The sequence below is a fragment of the Geotrypetes seraphini genome, chromosome 11, assembly GCF_902459505.1.
Source record: "Geotrypetes seraphini chromosome 11, aGeoSer1.1, whole genome shotgun sequence".
Lineage (NCBI taxonomy): Eukaryota > Metazoa > Chordata > Amphibia > Gymnophiona > Dermophiidae > Geotrypetes > Geotrypetes seraphini.
The window spans coordinates 14,522,608-14,544,973 of record NC_047094.1 but is presented as its reverse complement, the minus strand read 5'-3'; the positions used below and the strand labels follow the sequence as shown (position 1 = coordinate 14,544,973).

At 40.8% G+C, this 22,366-nt stretch overlaps 1 protein-coding gene across 1 annotated transcript in view; it reads left to right on the top strand.

Moving 5' to 3' along the window:
- Positions 1-22,366, top strand: part of SDK1 (sidekick cell adhesion molecule 1) — a 1,012,418-nt gene that overhangs the window by 320,065 nt on the left and 669,987 nt on the right. The window contains exon 2 of the mRNA XM_033963079.1: positions 4,024-4,183. Within this exon, the coding sequence (XP_033818970.1) occupies positions 4,024-4,183 (160 nt within the window). The remainder of the gene's footprint in view (positions 1-4,023; positions 4,184-22,366) is intronic.

The following is a 22,366-nucleotide window of genomic DNA, read 5'->3' as shown; positions in this document are numbered from 1 at the left end:
TATACATATTGACATCTTTAAGTCTGACCCCATACGCCTTATCATGAAGACTATGCAACTTTTTAGTAGCCTTCTTCTGGGCTGACGCCATCCTTTTGATATCTTTTTGAAGGTGCAGCCTCCAGAATTGTACACATTATTCTAAATTAAATCTCACCAGAGTCTTATACAGCCGCATCAATGCCTCCTTTTTCCTACTGGCCATACCTCTCCCTATGCACCCTAGCATCCTTCTAGCTTTTGCCGTGACCTTTTCAACCTATTTGTCCACCTTAAGATGCCTAAATATGACTTTTTTTGAAAAGTAGGTACTTTTTCAGACTATGATAATTGAGAACAATAAGACCAGCTCTCATGCAGGCAAGTTTTAGAATAGTTACAGAGGTACTCTTACTGCTGTATCTGGACTATTGCAACTCTGTACTACGGCATCACAAAGAAAGAGGTCAAAAGACTGCAGCTGCTCCAAAATATGGCAGCAAGACTAATCTTTAAATTGAGTAAAATTGAGAAAGTCAGCCCCCTATTGGCAGAATTGCATTGGCTGCTGGTGAAAAAAAGGATACATTTCAAAATGGCCTGCGTGATCTACAAAGCCTCTACGGAGAGACTTCATATGAACTGGTCGCCAATATTAAAGTCTCGCATTCCTTCTTTAACTCAAGAGTGACAAATGCTTCAAAATACCTTTCCTATTACCTCAGCAAGTTCATAGGAAGAAGATATTTGAATCCACCTTTGAATTTCTAGGACCCTATATTTGGAACAAACTGCCAACACACTTCAGGAAGATGCTAAAGACATCTTTTCTCCTTGTAGCCTGTCTCTCAATTCTTGCTTGTCGCATACCCAATTTTGAACCCTCTAACATCCATAACATCTGAAGAAATGAACTATACTTGCAGGAAATAGGGTCTGCACATACAGTAAACCACATAGATTTCTTGTAGAAAATTGTGGGATATAAGCAATGGTATGGTATGATTTAAATTTGTTGTATTCACACTTGTGAAGAGATTGTGTTGTGGGTATTTCCTTATCCTGCTAGACCAGTCCAAACATATGGTTATGTCCGTCTATCAACAGGTGGAGGCAGAGATGAAGATTCCAATGACATCCTTAACGCTTTACTTGGCACTGTTGCTCTCGTTCAACATCAAGTTTCATAAAGCAACCGTTTTACCATCTGCATTTGGTACAGGTGGACTGGTGCAGCGTTATATTAAATATAATAATAAACAATTTTATGCCTAAATATTCAGCACCAGGTTGTACTTAAATTCCCAAAAATGAACATCCAGTTATAATGTGGCCACTGTCATATTTTCAGATTGGTACTCAGATAACTACCCTGATAATGTCCGGCCAGCCAATTTACTATCTTAACTTTACCTGGCATAGTTATGCAGTCAGTAATCTAGATTTTGCTACTAACCAGGTAGGGTAATATCCTAGTATGACCTAGTATTTGGGACTTACCCTACTCGAATAAGTCTTGCTAATTATTGGCCCCACTGTTTTCACCCATGAGTTCTAGCAATATTTTAAATCATGAAAGCTGAATTTAAAGCTCGTGAGCTATAAAAATTGAACTCTGTAATTTTCAGAAAAGGTAAGTGCTCTGATTGAGAAAGACAGAAAGAGAAAATAGGGAAGCATGCATTAATCAGGAAAGGATGTGAAATAGGCCTTGGATATTTCTATATTGGTTGTATTCATTTATGTGTGATCTGGCAATTTTCCCTTACCCTTTTGATCTTCTCTCAGTTAGAACAGGTTTGTCCAACCTATGGCCAACAGGCCAGAATCCAGCCCACCAAATGCTTTTATTCTGACCCTAAAAAGCTTGGCAGTTCCTGTGGCACTTACAGTGGGATTCCTGAATTCCCACCATGACTCACCTCTCTGTGGCTTGAACTGCATGGTGACAGAAGTTTCGGATCTCATGAGACCAACCTGAACTTCCAGCACCCTGCAGCTCACGCTTGTAGAGAAGGGTGTTGCAGTAAGGAAGCCAGGTGAGGGGAAAGAGACTTTGTGTGTGGAGGCGAGATACATGAGAGAGAGCAAGAGACTGAGTGAAGGCAAGAGGGGATGAGAGCTAGCAAAAGAAACTGGGTGAAGACTTAGGGGATACATGAGAGAGAGAGAGAGGCTGACAATGCATCATTATATTTTGCCACTGTTTGAGGGAGGGAGTGGCCTAATGATTAGAGCTGCTGCTTTAGCCTGAGACTGTGAGGTCAATCCAAGCTTGCACCTTGTGAATCTGGGCAAGTCATTTCATCCCTCCGTTGCCCCAGGTACCACTGTTTGAATAGTAATCAGGTACTCTGAAGTATTTTCCCTATCTGGTAGGCTGACAAATTGCTTTGGGTGAATCTCTTTATGAAATGTGTGGCAAAATAAAACAGTGTATGATTTGACCCTCTGAATGTTACGGAATATAAAATGTGGCCCTCGATAGAAAAAGGTTGGACAAGCTTTAGTTAGAACAAGGGCTGGTATCTAGTTTCATGAGACTTCATATACAATCACCAGGGTTTCTCCTCCTATTTTTTCTTTTTATCCCTTTCCAATTTATTCAAATCTAATTTTCACAGCTCCTTCTGGAATTGTATAATTATGAACCCTAGGGCATGGAACTATGAGGACCATGTTCAAAAACTAAGCTGCTTTGGATCGGACCTAGATTACTAATATTGCATTGAAATCAAATATTATATTACAACTCGACTTCACTTCTAGAGTTTTGGGTATTATTCTGGATTCCTCTCTCACTTTTAATGACCAGAAAAATTCTTAGCAAAGAAATGTTTCTTTAGTTTGCGCATGCTGAGGGAAGTCAGGGAACTATTTTATCAAGAACATTATTTATTACTGGTACAATCCACTGTGTTGGCCCAGTTGGACTACTATAATTCTATTTATTTGGGTATTAAACAGGACAGCTTAGATCGTCTCCAGTTAATACATAATACAGCGGCCAAACTTATTTTTGGGAAAGAGAAAGTATGACCATGTTCCCCATTGCTGAGAAAACTCCATTGGCTTCCGGTTCAAGTGTGCATGTGTGGTTTTCAAACTCCTTTATGGAATATTTGACTCTTTGATTTCCCTTAGTTGGAATTCCTTTAGATCCTGCTATTCAAGAATTACAACAATTCACAAATTAGTATTTCCTTCTCTGAAAGGTATTAAATGCACTGGGAAGCTTACATTTAAATTTGTTGAGAATTTGGAATGGACTTCCAGATTCTCTAAGACTGGTAGATCAATTATATCAATTTTGAAAAAATTTAAATACCTGTTTGTTTTCACAATAGTTAATTTGATTTTAGCTGTCGTATAGTAATTTTAAGCTATTCAACATACTTTTTTCTAACTTTTTCCATCCATCTAATCCAGTGGTCTCAAACTCGCGACCCGGGGGCCACATGCGTCCCGCCAGGTACTATTTTGAGGCCCTCAGTATGTTTATCATAATCACAAAAGTAAAATAAAACAGTTTCTTGATCATATATCTCTTTAGCTATAAATTGCAATATTATTATTAAGACTTAGCCAAAAGAAAAGATTTATAAACTATAAAGAGTTTTACCTCATGCAAAATTGTCATTTCTTTAATAAGACATTAACTATGTTTTCTGAGACCCTCCAAGTACCGACAAATCCAAAATGTGGCCCTGGAAAGGGTTTGAGTTTGAGACCACTGATCTAATCTAACCAATTTCTGTTTTTATCCCACAGTTTTTACTTGTTATGTTTCATTTTTTTTACGAACTATAAACCGAGTCGAGCTCCTTAGGGAGTAGATTTGGTATATAAAATGAAGATTAGATTAGATTAGATTAGATTTTTTCCACCCACCAGGACTGTGAATGCCACCTCAATGGCATCCCCAGTACTGGCTGACCATTTGCTCAGGATACCACTAGAGACCAACTATGCCTCTTGTACTTTGTTCTCGAACTGTATTTTCATCACTAGTTGATTAACTGTTATATCTGTCCTGTGTTTCAGAGGATATTGCACCTTACTTCAAGACAGAGCCTGGCCTACCACAGATCCACCTCGAGGGGAATCGTTTGGTTCTTACCTGCCTTGCAGAAGGCAGTTGGCCACTGGAATTCAAATGGTTACGTAATGACAGTGAAATCACAACCTTCTCCAGCGAATACAAGTAATTGACTATTTATAGTTTGTTTGTTTTTTTTTTTTTTAATTTTCAGTAATATGTTTATAATGCTTGTTTAGTTAGCTGTATGTATTTGATTATTTGTGAGACTTGAAGTATACTTTATTCTCTATAAGATTATTCTTGAAGGATACATACCGTATATACTCAAATATAAACTGAGATTTTTTTTGACCAAAAAATGGTCCAAAAATGGGGACTCTCGGTGTTTATTTGGGTCAGTGTCCACCCGCCCCCTCCCAGACCTGTTGCAGGCCTCCTCCGGGTCTGCTGTAAGACCTGGTGGTCCAGCAGTGGGCCTGGAATAGGAAGGTTCTCTCCTGCCTCCTGGCCTGACCGACTCTTAACAACTCTCACCTCCCTCCCGCCTCCCTGATTAGTAAAAAGCATACCTTTTTAAATCCCTGGTGGTAAACAATCTTCCTACACACCTGCCCTTTGCATAGCTGCTATCTGAATGGCTGCCACAAGTTCCCATGATCTCACGAGGTTGCCATGAGAACTCAGCAGTCATTTAAATAGCAGCTCTGCATGAAGCAGGAGTATAGGAAGATCACCGCTGGACCACCAGGGATTTTAAAGGTATGCTTTTTACTAATTGGGGAGGTGGGAGGGAGGTGAGAGTTGTTAAGAGTCTGTTGGCACAGGAGGGTGAGAGGGATCCCTCCTGTCCCGGTCTACCAGGGCTTATGGCTGACCATAGAATTCTGAGCATCAGAGCTGCTACCACCACGGCTGGCGCTAAAAAACGCTCCACAGTTTTGTAGAAGGGGGGATAAAATAGAAATACACAGTTTCAACGCTCTAGCTCAGAGATGCCCAAACTTTTTGGGCTTGCGAGCTACTTTAAAATGACCAAGTCAAAATGATCTACCAAAAATAAAATTAAAAAACACAAAGCACACTATATGCTGAGAAAATGTTAATTATCATTCCTATTCTGGGTTTTTTTCAAAGAAGTCAAGGCAGATGACTCTATGCATTGTCACCTCAGTAACAACCATACAAAAATAGACAAATATACCCCCCATCCTTTTTATTAAACCACAATAGCAGTTTTTAGCGCAGGGAACTGTGCTAAATGCCCAGCGCTGCTCTCGACACTCATAGGCTCCCTGCGCTAAAAAACACTATTGCAATTTAGTAAAAGGGGGCCATAGTGCAAAATATAGACAGCATATATAAATTCAGACACATTTTGATCACTAAATTAAAAATAAAATCATTTTCCTACCTTTGTTTGGTAATTTCATCTGGTTGCACTTTATTCTTCTGACTGTGCATCCAATATTTCTTCCCTTCTTTCAGCCTCCTGTATGCTTCCTCTCCTCCAGACCTCATTCCCTCCCCCAACTTTTTCTTTCTTTCTCTGTCTGTCTTTCTCTGATTCTATGCCCCATTTTTTTGCTTTGTTTCTGGTTCCCTGTCCCCCCCCCCTTCTTTCTTTCTTCCTTCCTTCCTCCGTGCCCCATTTTTTGCTTTTTTTTCTGGCTCCCTGTCCCCCCCACCCCACCTTCTTTCTTTCTTTCTTCCTTCCTACCTCCCCCATGCCACCACCGCCGCGGAATAGGCTGCTGCTGCCGCAATCGGGAACAGGCCGAAATCTCCCTGCTTCTCTTCTGCACAGGGCCTATCAACTCTCGCCGCCCGACGTCAATTCTAACGTCGGAAAGGACGTTCCGGGCAGCCAGGCAGCGATTGGCTAGCCAGAACGTCCTCTTGACGTCAGAATTGACGTCGGGCCGCCACGAGAGTTGGTCAGCCCAGCAGGGAAGAGAAGCAGGGAGATCAAAGACACGGTGTCGGCCTGATCCCCGATGGCAGCAGTGAGAAGGGAAGGGAAGCAGGTTGGGCACCACTGCTCTAGACGAGCCGCACTCTAGGGAGAACAGAGGACCGTGAACCCTCGCACCCCCACCCCGACGTCCGATTCCTCCCCCAGCCTCCCCTTACCTTTGCGACGCGTGTGTGCGCTGTGACGAGAAACTTGTGCGCTGCGATGTAATATTTTGTGCGCCAGCGCACGCCAGCGCAGCTTAGCGGGAACACTGGGCATGATTGGCTCATAGGCATTTCTAATGTGCATTCTTCTAGAATATGCCCGATCCATGCACAGCTTAACTAAAGATATTTAGGCCTGCTTTTCCGTGGCCTAAATGGGTGTCCCTAAATGTTATATTGCATACGGCCGCTAAGCATGGTTCTATTTATGGTGCATACCTTTTATAGATCGTACTAAACGCTGTTATGATCAGTGCCGATTTTTAGGCACTATTTATAGAATCTGCCCTGAGAGGATAACTAACCACGTATTTTTATTACACATGCATACCTGAAAACTAAAATTTATGCTTCCTCCAGAGCAAGTGTACATAGGTGCATGAATATTAGCTGCTGGATTGTATGAACATGCAAATGGAACTCTTCCTGAGTCCACCCTCTGGAATGCCTTCTTCATAGCATATGCAGGCTTTTATAAAAAATAAAATTAAAGATAGATAAAGATCATATGGCCTATCTGCTTACCCATGCCTTCCTCTCCTTTAGAGAGCCATGTTCTTTCCTAAAACCAAAGAGATTTGCCTCTTTGCTCTAATTAATCCAGTGATTTCTCACAAACTTAAGGGCTCAACCTTTTGAGTATGAAGAATCAACCATCATCATAGTTAAGTCGGCAAACTGTTAAACTGACATGATTATTTTATAAAGTATTTCAGATTCTAAAATAGTATTATAGCTGAAAAATGGCCTAGACCAGGGCTGCCCAAGTCTGGTCCTCGAGATCAACTGGCAGGCCAGATTTTCAGGATATCCACAATGAATATGCATGAGAGAGATTTGCCTGCACTGCCTTCTTGGTATGCAAATCTCTCTCTCATGCATAAGCTTATGTCAATCTATAGGCTTTACTACTTTCACATATGCTGATGATGTTCAACTTTTGCAACCTCTAAATCCAGAAAACAAAGAAGAAATAATTGAGATTAACAGAAAGTTAGTAATAATTAAGCAATGGCTTAATTCTAATATGTTAGCCCTAAACATTCAGAAAACTAAAACTTTACTTTTCCCGTGGAAAAAAGACATAAGTCTGACTACCCCATTTATCCTAGATAACATCCATCTAAAGTTGGTAAAATCTCTGAAAATATTGGGTGTCACCATTGATGAAAGGCTTTCCTACCATGAACATGTAGGTAACACCGTTAAATCTTGTTTTTATAGGCTACGAATGATTCGCTCACTTTCTAAGTTTCTTGAGCCAAAATCACTCAACATACTAATTCATTCCCTAGTTATCACTAAACTTGACTATTGTAACTCTTTATTAATAAATATTACTCAAAAAAAAAAAAGAGACGTCTGCAGATAGTCCAAAATACCGCCATTAAATTGATTTATAATGACAAAAAATACGATCAGGTTACACCTTTTCTGATCAAATCCTATTGGCTTCCAGTTAATCACCACATTACTTTTAAAATCTTATTTTTAGTATTTAAAACTTTGTCTTCCAATGAACCTCAATTTATTAACAAGCTACTTATTCCTCATAATACATCACGCTTCCTTAGGTTCACTAATCAAAAACTTATAGCAGTTCCCTCATTGAAAGTAATTGGAACACGTCGTCATGACATGTTCTCAGTAATGGCCCCACAAATTTGGAATACCTTATTTCATTATATAAGAAAAGAAAATGATTTAAGTCACTTTAAAGGCAACCTGAAGAGTTTTCTTTTTAAAGACGCTTTTAATTTTTAGCTATGCTCAAAGCTTATTTTAGTTCTTCCTTATTTTTTACTTTTCCCCCCTATTGTTCTTTCCATTCATGTCTTCTTCTATATTCTAATAAAAACAATTGTAGTTCTACCCTTCTTACCTTATGTATCTGTCAGTCTGTAAGTCTGTTAGTTAAACCCATTATATTTAATGACCAAATTGGTATATGCTTATACCTTTTTAAAATTTGTAAATCGCTTAGTAAAGTAAATAAGCGATTCATCAAGTCGTAGAAACATAGAACTAGACGGCAGATAAGGGCCACGGCAAATCTAGTCTGCCCACCCCAATGACCCTCCCCTACCTTTCTCTGTGAATAGATCCCACATGTCTATCCCATTTGGCCTTAAAATCAGGCACGCTGCTGGCCTCAAAATAAAACTTGAAAACTATTCATTGTGGATATCCTGAAAATCTGGCCTGCTAGTAGATCTCAAGGACCAGACTCAGGCAGCTCTGATCTAGGCCATTTTTCAGCTAAAATACTGTTTTGGAATCTGAAATACTTTATAAAATAATCCTGTCAGTTTAACAGTTTGCTGACTTAACTATGATGGTGGTTGATTCTTCATACTCAAAAGGTTGAGCCCTTAGGTTTGTGAGAAATCATTGGATTAATTAGAGCAAAGAGGCCTTAGGAAAGAACATGGATCTCTAAAGGAGAGGAAGGCATGGGTAAGCAGACTAGATAGGCCATATGATCTTTATCTGCCTTTAATTTTTTGAATCGCTTTGGGTTAAAATACCAGGAAAGAAAGGGCCCGAGATAAAAATGGGCCTGTACTATCGTCCACCTGGGCAAACCGAAGCTACTGATGAAGAAATGGAAGCCGAGATGAAACGAGAATGCAAAAGTGATAACACAATTATTATGGGAGACTTCAACTAGCCCGGAATAGACTGGAGTCTTGGAAACTCAAAATGCGCTAGGGAGACCGGATTCCTGGAGGCTATACAGGACTGCTTCATGGAGCAGCTTGTCAGAGAACCGACGAGAGGGAGTGCCACTCTGGATCTAATCCTTAATGGGCTAAGAGGATCTGCAAAGGAAGTGGAAGTAGTGGGACCGTTGGGAAACAGCGATCACAATACGATCGAGTTCAAAGTTGAAGTAGGAATACCGAAGGGAAAGAGAACCACAGCGACAACTTTTAACTTCAAGAAAGGAAACTACGAAGCGATGTGGGTAATAGTAAGGAAGAAATTTAGGAACAGCTCAAAGAAATGGCAGACTGTAGAGCAAGCCTGGTCTCTATTCAAGGACATGGTGAGCGAGGCGCAAAATCTGTATATCCCCAGATTCAGAAAAGGGTGCAAAAAGAGCTCAACAAAAGACCCGGCGTGGATAACTAAAGAAGTGAAGAAAGCGATAGGTGATAAAAAGAATTCATACAAGAAATAGAAAAAGGGCAAAACCGAGAACTGGAAAGAACACAGGAAGTATCAAAAAGAATGTCATCGTGTGGTTAGAAGAGCAAAAAGAGAATATGAAGAGAGGCTAGCCAGGGAAGCACGTAATTTCAAACCGTTCTTCAGATATGTTAAGGGGAAGCAGCCGGCTAGGGAGGAGGTAGGACCGCTGGATGATGGAGATAAGAAGGGAGTGGTGAAGGAGGAGAAAGAAGTGGCGGAAAGACTAAACATGTTCTTTTCGTCAGTATTTACAAAAGAGGATACATCCAACATACTGGAGCCCAAACGAATCTTCAAAGGAGACCAAGCAGAAAAATTAACATCCATGGAAGTAAGCCTTGACGACATACACAGGCAGATAGAAAAATTGAAAACTGACAAATCACCGGGCCCGGACGGAATCCATTCTAGGTTACTGAAGGAAGTAAAGGAGGAAATAGCAGAAGTACTACAGGAAGTCTGTAATCTATCCCTGAAAACAGGCATGTTCCTGGAGGATTGGAAGATAGCCAATGTTACGCCCATCTTTAAAAAGGGATCGAGATGTGACCCGGGGAACTACAGACCGGTAAGTCTGACCTTGGTTCCGGGGAAAATGGCGGAAGCATCGAGGAGCATCTACAAAGGAATAAACTTATGATAACAAGCCAACATGGCAAGGGAAGATTGTGCCTGAAAAACTTATTGCACTTCTTCAAAGAAATTAACAAATGGATGGACAAAGGGGACCCCATAGACATCGTATACTTAGACTTCCAAAAAGCCTTTGACAAGGTACCCCATGAACGCCTACTTCGGAAACTGAAGAACCATGGGGTGGAGGGAGATGTACACAGATGGATCAGGAATTGGTTGGCAGGTAGGAAGCAGAGGGCCACTACTCAGACTGAAGGAGGGTAACGAGTGGTGTTCCGCAGGGGTCGGAGCTTGGACTGCTGCTATTCAATGTATTTATAAATGATTTAGAAATAGGGACAAAGTGCGAAGTAATAAAATTCGCAGACGACACCATACTATTTAATGGGGCTAAGACTAAAGAGGACTGCGAAGATTTACAAAGGGACCTGAACAAACTAGAGGAATGGGCAACGAGATGGCAGATGAAGTTCAACGTAGAGAAATGTAAAGTCTTGCATGTAGGAAACAGAAACCTGAGGTACAGCTACACGATGGGAGGGCTGTTACTGTGTGAAGCCGTCAGCACAGTGCGCAGCGGCCGCTAAGAAAGCGAATAGAATTCTAGGAATAATCAAGAAGGGTATTACAACCAGAACGAAAGAAGTTATCCTGCCAGGGTATCGGGCGATGGTGCGCCCGCATCTGGAGTACTGCGTCCAATATTGGTCGCCGTAACTAAAGAAGGATATGACGATACTCGAGAGGGTTCAGAAAAGAGCGACACGTTTGATAAAATGTATGGTAAGCCTTTCATACACTGAAAGACTGGAGAAACTGGGGCTCTTTTTCCTGGAGAAGCGGAGACACGGAGGGGATATGATAGAGATTTACAAGATCATGAAGGACATAGAGAAAGTGGAGAGGGACAGATTCTTCAAACTTTCGAAAACTACAAGAACGAGAGGGCATTGGGAGAAATTGAAAGGGGACAGATTCAGAACCAATGCTAGGAAGTTCTTCTTCACCCAACGGGTGGTGGACATCTGGAATACGCTTCCAGAGGGCGTGATAGGACAGAGTATGGTATTGGGGTTCAAGAAGAGATTGGACAATTTTCTGAAGGAAAAGGGGATAGAAGGATATAGATAGAGGGTTACAGGTCATGCAGGTGCAAGGCCGGAGGGTTATGACATTGATGGGAAGATAGGACTTCGATGAGAAACCTAGGGGGCAAGGGGGCCCCTTCTGGTGATTAAGGCAGGTCATGACCTGTTGGGCCGCCGCGGGGGCGGACTGCTGGGCGGGATGGACCTCTGGTCTGACCCGGCAGAGGCACTGCTTATGTTCTTATGTAAAATGATTGAGGGGTTGGACCAACCTTCATATAAGAAAAGATTAGGGATGTAAGAGTTCTTTATTCTTGAGAAGAGATGGCTAAGAGAAGATGCTACAAGATAGCAGTTTATAAAAATCTGATGGAGTGCAACAGGTAAATGTAAATCACCATGAATACTAAAACAAATGATATGAGTGGATTTTGCAAGAAATTCTTTGATTAATTGGCAGCCAATGGGCATTTTGAAGTAAGGGGGGTAACGATTGTATTTTTTTAGATTTTGTTATTAATTTTATTGCAGCATTTTGAATTATTTGTAAGCGTTTTAATTCTTTCTGGGGTACTCCTGTAAATAAGCTATTACAGTAATCTAATTTCGCAATGATTAATGAACGTACCAAAATGTTAATGATTTTGGTTAATGGGGTTATACATATAGTTATAAACAGTGGACATACAAAAGACTAACTGATGTACAAACAAGAGGGTAGAGGGAGAACTCCATTTAATCAATAGGACAGTAGATGATTAAAGATGGAACAATAGGAAATGGGATATGTAGTTATGCTCCTCTCTACTCTGCCCTGAATATGTCTATGCCTAATTGCCCATGTGTAAAGTACCTGCCATCTTGTCATTGTGCATAACCTGTGGCTTAATTCTATGAAAGCCCTTTTACACATATATAGAGACCTTTACACATGAAAAATCTTTTATAAAATCCCCCCTTTAATCAGGAGTGAATAGGCAGATACCAGTCCTAAGAGAGACCAGTTTGGAAACTACCCATAAGCGTGCCAGGGGCAATTTTGAAAGTGCCTTTTTCTCTCTTTTTGTGAGTTGCCCCTTAACTAATAACTAAAATACTGCAGTATTAGCTATTAAACTCACATAGATTTTTAGTTCAAATAATTTCCAGACTCTGACTGGACTAAGCTGTTCCATTATACAGGATAACAAACTCTGTGGATGAAGATAATTCTAATTTGCTCACAGTGTGGCTTTGCATTGATGACCCTAAAAGAACACCTATATTACCCAGGGTAGAAAGCTTTTATTTATACCAAGTAGGTAATTATGCATGCACAGCATGTGTTCTTGCAGTGACTTTGCATACAAAAGCTTGTCTTAAATATTTATAGCTGAAGCTCAACATTTTTTTTTTTTTTTGCTTCTAGAGTCAGGAATATATCAAACTAAACACTAAGCTAATATTGGGTTTTGTTATGAACTTATTATGACATTTTTATGGCCAGAGGATCTTGTTTTACAAAGTATATCTGAATGCATATTCTGTGGATCTAAATGTGTAGCAATAGGTAAAAAATAACTGGTTTGCACCAGATGCATTTTTAAATTCCCTGTATTCTGGTTTAGGGTTCCTAACTGAAGAGGCTATGACAGAATTCTCTATGAAAGGCATCAATTAATATTCTTCATTAGCAGGTCTTTTATTAAATGGTGAGGGTATCCCAGGAGGTACTATAGAAAAGGAACTTATATAGGGTGACTTTTGTTCTTTTTTTAATCTTTATTAATTTTTATTACTAACAAAAAGTGTAACACAATGTTCACATTAGTAATAATAAATAAGCACAAATACAATCAGTATTAGTACAATATATGCCCCCCATTATTACCTTAAAGATCACCCTAAAGATACATTCCCCCCCCCCCGGATGTGTCTGAATTACACCAATAAAAGAAGGCGTCAGAGGAGAAGCTTCCGCCCACACACACGCGACTGCAGGCAGGCAGGCAGGCTTCGCCGGCTTCAGTAAGTTTTTTACGAAAGCGCCGTGAAGGTAAAGGGGAAGGGAGGTAGATAGATTTGGCCGTAGGGAGGGATGGGGCCACACGTGATCGGTGACCGTGCGCCTTCCCTCCCTTAAGTTTAAATTCTTTATTAATGCGCCGCAAAGGTAAGGGGGGGAGAGAGATTCTCAGGCCGCTGAAGGGTGGTGAGGTGGCGAGAGGGAAGGGTGGATGCTGTGGAGACAGAGCAGTGAAGGGGACGGCGAGAACGGGGCGGTGAAGGGGACGGTGGTCTGGTGACGGGGCAGTGACGGGAACAGATTTTTCCCCTGTGTCTAAAATTACGCCAGGTGTATACCTGGCTGGGCCTCCGTGTATGCGGATCGCCGGACTTGATGGACCGAAGGCCTGATTCGGAGATGGCAGTTCTTATGTTCTAACCTGTAACAGGGGGTTCTCCTTGGACAGCAGGATAAGTCAGCCACACAAACTCTTAACTCTACTTTTGGTTGAACCTGGCAAGTGTAGGGACTCTCATGCTCAGAAGGAACCATTTAAAAGCTTTTGATGACCTCTGGGAGAGAAAATACATTCCTAGCTCTGTTAGATAATATCCCCATTGCATGGCTGAATTATTTTGCTGTCCAATGATGGCCTCATTTACAGTAAACCTTGAGGTCTAGAAGAAATGAGCATTCGGTGAACAATTGGGAGAAAGGTAAAAGAAGAGACGAAAAGGGAACAAAGATGGGAGGAAGGAAATTGGAAGAAATATTTGTATTTCCTAACGTATTTGTCTATGTCTCTACAGTAGTATAGTGTTTGCAAGGAACCTCTATGGTTTTATCAGTGTGCAATATTTTTTCGCTTGAGAGCCTTTCTAATTTTTAGCCTTATTTCTGTTTTCTCCAGACTTTTCTCCGGTAATATCAAGTCTGGGTTTTAGATTTCTCCAGCTAGTTGTTCAAATTGGTTATGCTCCCTTTGGAAATTTAATCAATACTTAGTAGGAAAAGAAAATTATCTATTACTATCATTCGGTTGAAGTTGGCAATTCATTTATTCCAGGTTGGTTAACTAAATGATGGTAATTATTCTAGGTAACACTGTTCCTAATTTGCAAGCAAAGTGATTTGAATCTTCCTCTCTTGCAAATCATCTCTATTCAGAACCATAGATTGCAATTTTTAAGAGAAATTTTCTCATACAGCCATTCCATTAAATTTATGACATTCTGGAAAATTATGTTTCTTTATATTTTAACATCAGATTTTCTTAGTCATGTACCGTAGTTATATCTCAAAAGGGTGACTGAAGGGATTGGATACTTTGATTAATACTTATTTCAGAATGGCTCATATTATTTATATTCTCTATTTATATTAAAATTGCGATCATTTCCAATGCATCTAATTCTATACATTTGTATAAAGACCATTACTAACAATTAGCAGGCTAAGGAGGTCATTTTATAAATGCATTTTATAGGGAGATTTAATAATATATTCACAAATGAAAAACCAATGCACATAAATGGTCTTTTTAAAGTTACCCCAGGGGTTATGCACCGTCCACTGGATTTTGTATAGATCGCTAAAAGTTGAGCGCATGATTTTGGCTGCAGATAGCATGTCTGCACATAAACTAATTAGCTAATTATATAACAGTTATTGGTGTTAACAAGCACTTATTTGGCAGCAATTAGGAGTGACACATGGATCTACCCTATGCCCTAATCAATAACATGTGCGCCTGAATTTCATAACACACAGCTCCAAAGAGAGCTTGGGCATGGACAGGTCAGGAGCATTCCCAGAAATTAGGCACATCCAGTGGACATAATTTACTTGGACTTCCAGAAGCATTTGACAAGGTCCCGCACGCAAGGCTTATGAGTAAATTACTAAGTCATGGAATAGGAGGAGAAGTGCACAGATGGATCGGCAAATGGTTAGAGAACAGAAGGCAGAGAGTAAGCATAAATGGGAAATTCTCGGACTGGGAGAAGGTGACTAGCGGCGTGCCCCAGGGCTCTGTTCTTGGGCCCATCTTATTCAATTTTTTTATAAATGACCTGGAAGAGGAGACAACATGCAATATAATCAAGTTTGCAGATGATACAAAACTATGTCGGGTGGTTGGCTCTCAAAGGGACTGCGAGGATCTTCAGAAGGATCTGAACTAGCTGGAAAAGTGGGCGATAAAGTGGCAGATGAATTTTAACGCTGACAAATGCAAGGTAATGCATCTGGGAAAGAAAAACAAAGAACATGAATATAGGATATTGGGTGTGACATTAGCCAAATGCGAACAAGAAAGGGATTTGGGGGTACTGATAGATAGAACCCTAAAACCATCGGCTCAATGCGCGGCGGCGGCGAGGAAAGCAAACAGGATGTTGGGCATGATTAAGAAGGGGATCACGAGTAGATCGGAAGACGTCATAATGCCACTTTACAGAGCAATGGTCAGACCACACTTAGAATACTGTGTCCAACACTGGTCCCCATACCTTAAGAAGGATATAACTCTGCTGGAGAATGTGCAGAGGCGAGCCACAAAACTTGTCAGAGGTATGGAGAATTTGAGCTACAAAGAACGCCTCAGAAAACTGGGACTGTTCACCCTTGAAAAGAGAAGACTGCGAGGAGATTTGATAGAAACTTTTAAAATATTAAAAGGATTTGATAAAATTGACCAGGAAGCAGCTTTACTGACATTTTCAGATGTGACACGGACAAGAGGTCATAGCCTGAAACTGAGCGGCAGCAGGTTCAGGACAAATGTAGGAAAGTTCTGTTTCACACAACGAGTGGTGGGTGCTTGGAATGCTCTCCCGGAGGAGGTTGTGGCAGAGACTACTGTTCTGGGTTTCAAGCGCAAGTTGGATTCACACCTTCTTGCAAATCACGTCGGGGGATACGGGAAATCCGGGTCTTCAATAAGGAGCACCTAACTGGGCCTCCGCGTGTGCGGATCGCCGGACTAGATGGACCTAGGTCTGATCCGGCGAAGGCGTTTCTTATGTTCTTATGTAATACCTACATTCACACCAGCCTTTGAGAGGCATAAATGCTCGTGCCCAAAGCTAGGTGCAAAATGTGTGCTAAGTTAGTATTTCATAAAGGTCGTTTTGCACAGAGTGCCCTTTCCAGAATACTAGCTTAAGAACATAAGAATTGCCGCTGCTGGGTCAGACCAGTGGTCCATCGTGCCCAGCAGTCTGCTCACGCGGCGGCCCTTAGGTCAAAGACCAGTGCTCTGAGTCTAGCCTTACCTGAGTACGTTCTGGTTCAGCAGGAACTTGTCCAACCTTGTCTTGAATCCCTGGAGGGTGTTTCCCCTATAACAGACTCCAGAAGAGCATTCCAGTTTTCCACCACTCTCTGGGTGAAGAAGAACTTCCTTACGTTTGTCCAGAATCTATCCCCTTTTAACTTTAGAGAGTGCCCTCTCGTTCTCTCTACCTTGGAGAGGGTGAACAACCTGTCTTTATCTCCTAAGTCTATTCCCTTCAGTATCTTGAATGTTTCGATCATGTCCCCTCTCAGTCTCCTCTTTTCAAGGGAGAAGAGGCCCAGTTTCTCTAATCTCTCACTGTATGGCAACTCCTCCAGTCCCTTAACCATTTAGTCGCTCTTCTCTGGACCCTCTCGAGTAGTACCTAACTTTGGGTGCTCTATATTGAATCTACCCCAGTATGTGCTGTGACAACGCAGCATAAACTTTTATGCAACATTCATGTAGGTATATTCTGGAACAGAGCTTTGGCAAAACAAGAGTGAATTTGCAAAATACTTATATACTTCATACATCAATGTTTATGTATGTTTCCAAGTTTCCATATAACTGTAATTTCTGCTATTTACTCTCAAGTATTTTACAAACATAGGTAAAAATTAGGCACCTTCTCAAAATCCAGGCCTAGTCAATAAAATTGCACTCCATGTGGTATCCGTGCTGTCGCTGATGGGCCCCAAATTAAGGGACAATGAGGAGTTAAAAGACTAGTCATCTCTTGTGCTCCGAACTACTTTTTTTTGCATTAAGGATGATTCAGGCCCTAGAGGTATCAGTCTTTAGCTCTATGGTTATGCTACCTGCACCTGTCTGCTCACTGGATATCATATTATTAATCTGCAGTTCAAGACTTTCAGTAGCCCTTCCCTCTGAATCTTCAAATCCTAACTATGATTTCTCTGAATTGGTAGATTCCTGAAAAATTTGATCTAGATCTAATCAAAATACTGGTTTTGGCTGATGCCCTGGTGTTCCCCTCCTTACTTCACTGCTGACATTCACCACTGAGTATGCCATCTGTAACTCTGCACCATAACATTGAATATGGAGGCAGCAGGCTACTTCCCCTTCTTTTCAGCTAACTCTAGCTGCTGGTTTCCCCTGTTAAAAAAGTCCCACTGGGGTCTTAGCCAGGACTCAGGAGATTGCTACTGCTAATACTATGACTAACCTCATCTTGGACACTTTGCACAGAATTAGTTAGGCACACCCGAACAGGAGATCCTACCTCTGGTGCTCAATTTCTTTATTGTAGTCAAGACTCGACATTTCCGTGTTTCGGCCAAAGGCCTGACTCAGGAGTCTGAGCCTCAATATAGAGTTGTGTGACCTAGTTTTTTCAATCTTATGGCTGACTTCAGAGTATTGGAGAAACAGAGACATTGCTCAGCTCAGCAGACATACCTTTCGTTTTTTGTTTCGTTTATTTATTGGATTGCTTGACTCAGAACCACAGCCATAAGAGTTAAAAAATTGCGTCACACAACTCTGTATTGAGGCTCAGACTCCTGCGGCAGGCCTTTGGCCAAAACCTGGACGTGTCGAGTCTTGACTGCAGTAAAGAAATTGAGCAGCACGGGCCACCTTTTCTGTTCTTTTTGTGCAGAATCAGTAAGGAGCAGATAAATTGTGGAGGCTTTTGAACAGACCAAACAAAACCTATGGAGGAATAGGGAACACTGCACCTAGTACTAAGAAATGGTGACAGTTCATCTAATGTCCAAGTAGATATCCTTTTGGACACCAATGATCATTAGACAGTACAGTTTGATATAGGCAAGATAGAGTTTAGATATACTAAGCTCAAAGTTATAGAATAAAAACATGCTGACTTTAGTAAGATGGGGAGGTACCAAAGGAGAAACTGACAGAGTGAAAAGAAAAGTGGAAGACCAGTAAGCTAAAAAAGGAGCTATAAAATTGGCAATCTATCTTTATATAAAAAAAATAAAATGAGAGGAAAAGGAAACCAATATGGAACTTGCGCAGATAGGGCTAGTCTCAGTTAGGACGCTGGTCTTTGACCAGAGGGCCGCCGCGTGAGCGGACTGCTGGACACGATGGACCAGCAGTGGCAATTTTTATGTTCTTATGAAATAGCTGAAAGAATACATGCAAGAAATGATGAAGTCTTTTATCAGATATGTCAAGGAAAGGAAGAAGGCTAGAGGAGGAGTTATAAGATTGAAAGGTGCCAAGGTGTAATCCGTAGAGTGATCAGGAGAAGATGGAAATGTTAAGCAAATATTTCTGACCACTGTGAAATAAAGATGACCTAGGAGAGGGACCACAGATGGCTAACAAAGGTAAAGGTATGAAATCATGCCATTCACAGAAGAGCGTGGTCATGAACAACTTGTAAAACTGAAAGTAGACAAACCTAAAAACCGAGGAAAGCATTTATATTATTTATTTATTTTAAAATTTATATGCCGCATAAAAACTATGCGGTTTACAAAATTACATGCACACCTATTTAGGAAAAGCTAAACATGTTTCGACAAGACAAACACAAGAAGACATTAGCAAACAGTATCATTATCAAAATCTTCTTTTAAATTCATCCTACAAGATGGAAACGCAAGATCCCATAAAATCATTTACAGGACAGGAAGGCATTTTCAACATTTCCTTAAAGTTCAGTCTCCCATCGCCGAATCGCAGAATACCAGGCAGCGCATTCCAGAGCTTGGCGCCAGCCACAGACAGCATTGTTGCCCCAATGTTAACATGAGAGACTAACATCTTACCCTCCAAACTCAGTTTCGTATTATTTTCAGATCTCAAACATTTTCTGGGTTGATAGAGTTCAAAAAACCCCTTTAGTGCCATTGGAGAAACATGATATAAAATTTGCTGTATGATTGAAAGAATCTTAAACTGTACTCTCTACTGCATAGGTAACCAGTGCAGTTGTTTCAACACTGGGGTAACATGAGTCATTCTTGAAATCAATCTTGCGGCAGAGTTAATTAACATCTGCAGTGCCCTGATCTTCACTTGAGTAACTCCCAAATAAAGAGAATTGCAGTAGTCCACTCTCCAAGTCAAATAAAAATTAAAAAAAAAACTAATTCAAAACACACACAGAAGAAAAAATTAAAATCCTCTCAAACCAAAGCATTTACTAAAAACATATTTTAAACTGTATTTGTGACTTATGGTCATCCAGAACAGTTGATATAGAATGGGCATAACTCTGACAAATTTCTTTGCTCTAGTTTATCAACTTATCTGTGATGTTATATAGAGACTGCATTTCTATAGGATCATTTTTCTGTAATCCTAAAATAAATGGAGCTACAATAGTCTAGGTGCGAAAGCACTAAGGATTGAATCAGCAGCCTAAATGCATCGTTGGCAAAATAAGATCTTAACCATTTTTAACTGTCAAACTTTTAGGAAACTTTTCTAGTTAATGAATTACACTCTGCCTCCATTAACAGAGTGGAGGCCAAGATTATTATAAGAATACTAGTATTTTAGCCCTTTACATTAACGGGTGCTAGAAGTCTGTCCGGCTCCCTTAGTCCCTTGCCCCCCCCCCTCCTTCCCTTCCCTTGGTCCCGACAATCCTGCCGACTCTAGTAGCGTCTGCAGCACTCTACACACGCTGCTTCGTGGCCTTCTACTGTCCTGATTTACTCTGGCACATCCCTGATGACATCATCAGAGACGCGGCAGAGCAAATCAGGGCACTGGAAGACCCCGATGCAGCATGTGTAGAGTGCTGCAGACAGGTTTGGAGTCTGGACTGCGGGAAGGGAAGGGATGGGAGGGTCAGACCGCGAAAAACTTACTGTTTTTTTTGCTGCGAGAGAGCAGGGAGTCCAGCGCTGGCGGCCAGTCCTGCCGCGAGTGTAGTTAGGTGCTGTAAGGCTGGGGACTCGCGCATGCGCACTCCTGCCACCACAGACTTACATCTCACGGATCAGGGAAAATGGAACACGCAGGTAGGAGTGCGCATGTGCGGCTAGGTTTTTATTATATAGGATAAATAGTTCCATACTGGGGACAGATCTAAGGTACATCAAGCCCAGCATCCTGTTTCCAGGAGTGGTCAACCCAGGTCACAAGTAGCTGACAAGAGTCTGAAATAGTAAAACATTTTATGCTGCTCATCCTAGAAACAAGCAATGGATATTCCCAGGTCCATCTTTAATAATAGCTTATGGAACTTTTTTTTAAGGAAATTATCCAACCATTTGTAACTACCAGAGTTGATTATTTGTGAGCTTCTAGAAGGGCAATTTCAGAGATTCCAGCTGTTGTAGAACATGGCTGCTAAATTGATTTGGGACAAGTTGAGCTAGTTAGCTTAGTGTAATGTGCTTATTATGCTGTCTCTCAGCTGAGTATCAAAGTGGTTCACAGTGCCGAAATGACAATTACATAAAATTACAATAAAAATTTTAGGAGCCCTTCTACCAAGCTGCTTACCACAGGTTAAAATCCACTGCCACTGGGTTTTTCCTCATCCCAAAATACTTGTTTGTTCATTTAAAAATGAATAAATAAATAAAAAGATTAAAATCCATTTCTTAGTTTACCATGCTTGGCATTTAGAGGGTTCAGAATATCTTTAGAGCCTATTTTGCCCTTATGTTCTTTCCAGATCTTCTCTGCAGGTCCTTTGGCAGGTTCCAAGCAATCTAAGATTACAGGGACCCCATTACAGGGTTTTGCTTATGTAGCTCCCGGGCTGTGAAGTTATATCTGTTTTGACCTTTGGTTGGAGGTGAAGTATCTGAATTTACAGAAAAGACTAAAAAGTGTGGCTTTTTGGGAAGGTATTTGGTTTGGTGATGTAGTTTGCTGTCTCTGTTTTGTTTATCTTTCTGTTGGAAGTTTTAACATGGCCGACTGGGTTGTCAGTTGGAACTATAGTTTTTGGGTTAGGTAGGGAAGGTTAGGTGGTTGTGGGGAGAATTTTATGGGATTTTTGTTTAGTACCATACCCTGAACGTGATTAATGTGGTATGTAATCAAAAATGGTAAATGAATGAAAATAGAATAATATAAATGTAGGCATTCTACAGGGGGGTAATGGGCATAACAGGGTAGGATTGTTACTTATAATATCCTTCTAACTTGGCTAAATAACTTACAGAAATCCTAATAAAATAACCCAACCAATAGTAAGTATATATCACTCAAATGTTACTACAGAGAAATGCTGTAAAAAAGGAAAAGATATCAGTGGGTTATTATTGAACCCCCATGCCAATCCAGCATATAGGCCCTCTTTTACTAAGGTACATGAAGCGTTTTAGCGCGTGTTTAGCTAACGCATCCATAGGATAACGTTTAATAATAATAATAATAATAACTTTATTCTTCTATACCGCCATAGTCGTGAGACTTCTAGGTGGTTACATTGAAGAGAGCTGGACAGTCAGCGAGTTATAATATGCAGAGATAAGAGAAATACAGCATGCAGAATCTTTAAAAAGGTAGCAAAATAGTTTAGTGCACCTTAGTAAAAAGCATTGCGCTGGAGAGGGCTACAATGGCTGGGAGGGTGTAGAAGGGCTGGAGCAAGCTTTGACGGAGATTTCGGCAGTTGGAACCCAAGCACAGTACCTGGTAGAGCTTTGGATTCTTGCCCAGAAAGAGCTAAGAAGAAAAAATTTAAAAAATTTAAATTGAATCAGGTTGGGCAAACGGGATGGACCATATGGGTCTTTATCTGCCGTCATCTACTATGTTACCTTAGTAAAAGAGGGAGCTAGTCATTGAGCAGAAAAAGCTATCACACACACACACACACACACACACACACACACTGGCACATACAGGCGGAAAGTTACTTTTGCCTCAGTCTGGATGTAACTTTGTATGAGAGCTTTTGAGTAGGCTATTTTATAAAGACACACAGGCATTTGTGTTATCTTTAAAAAGCTGACATGATATATGTGCTTATGTGGCTTCCCTGTTTAAATTTCTTATTATAAATTACTCTC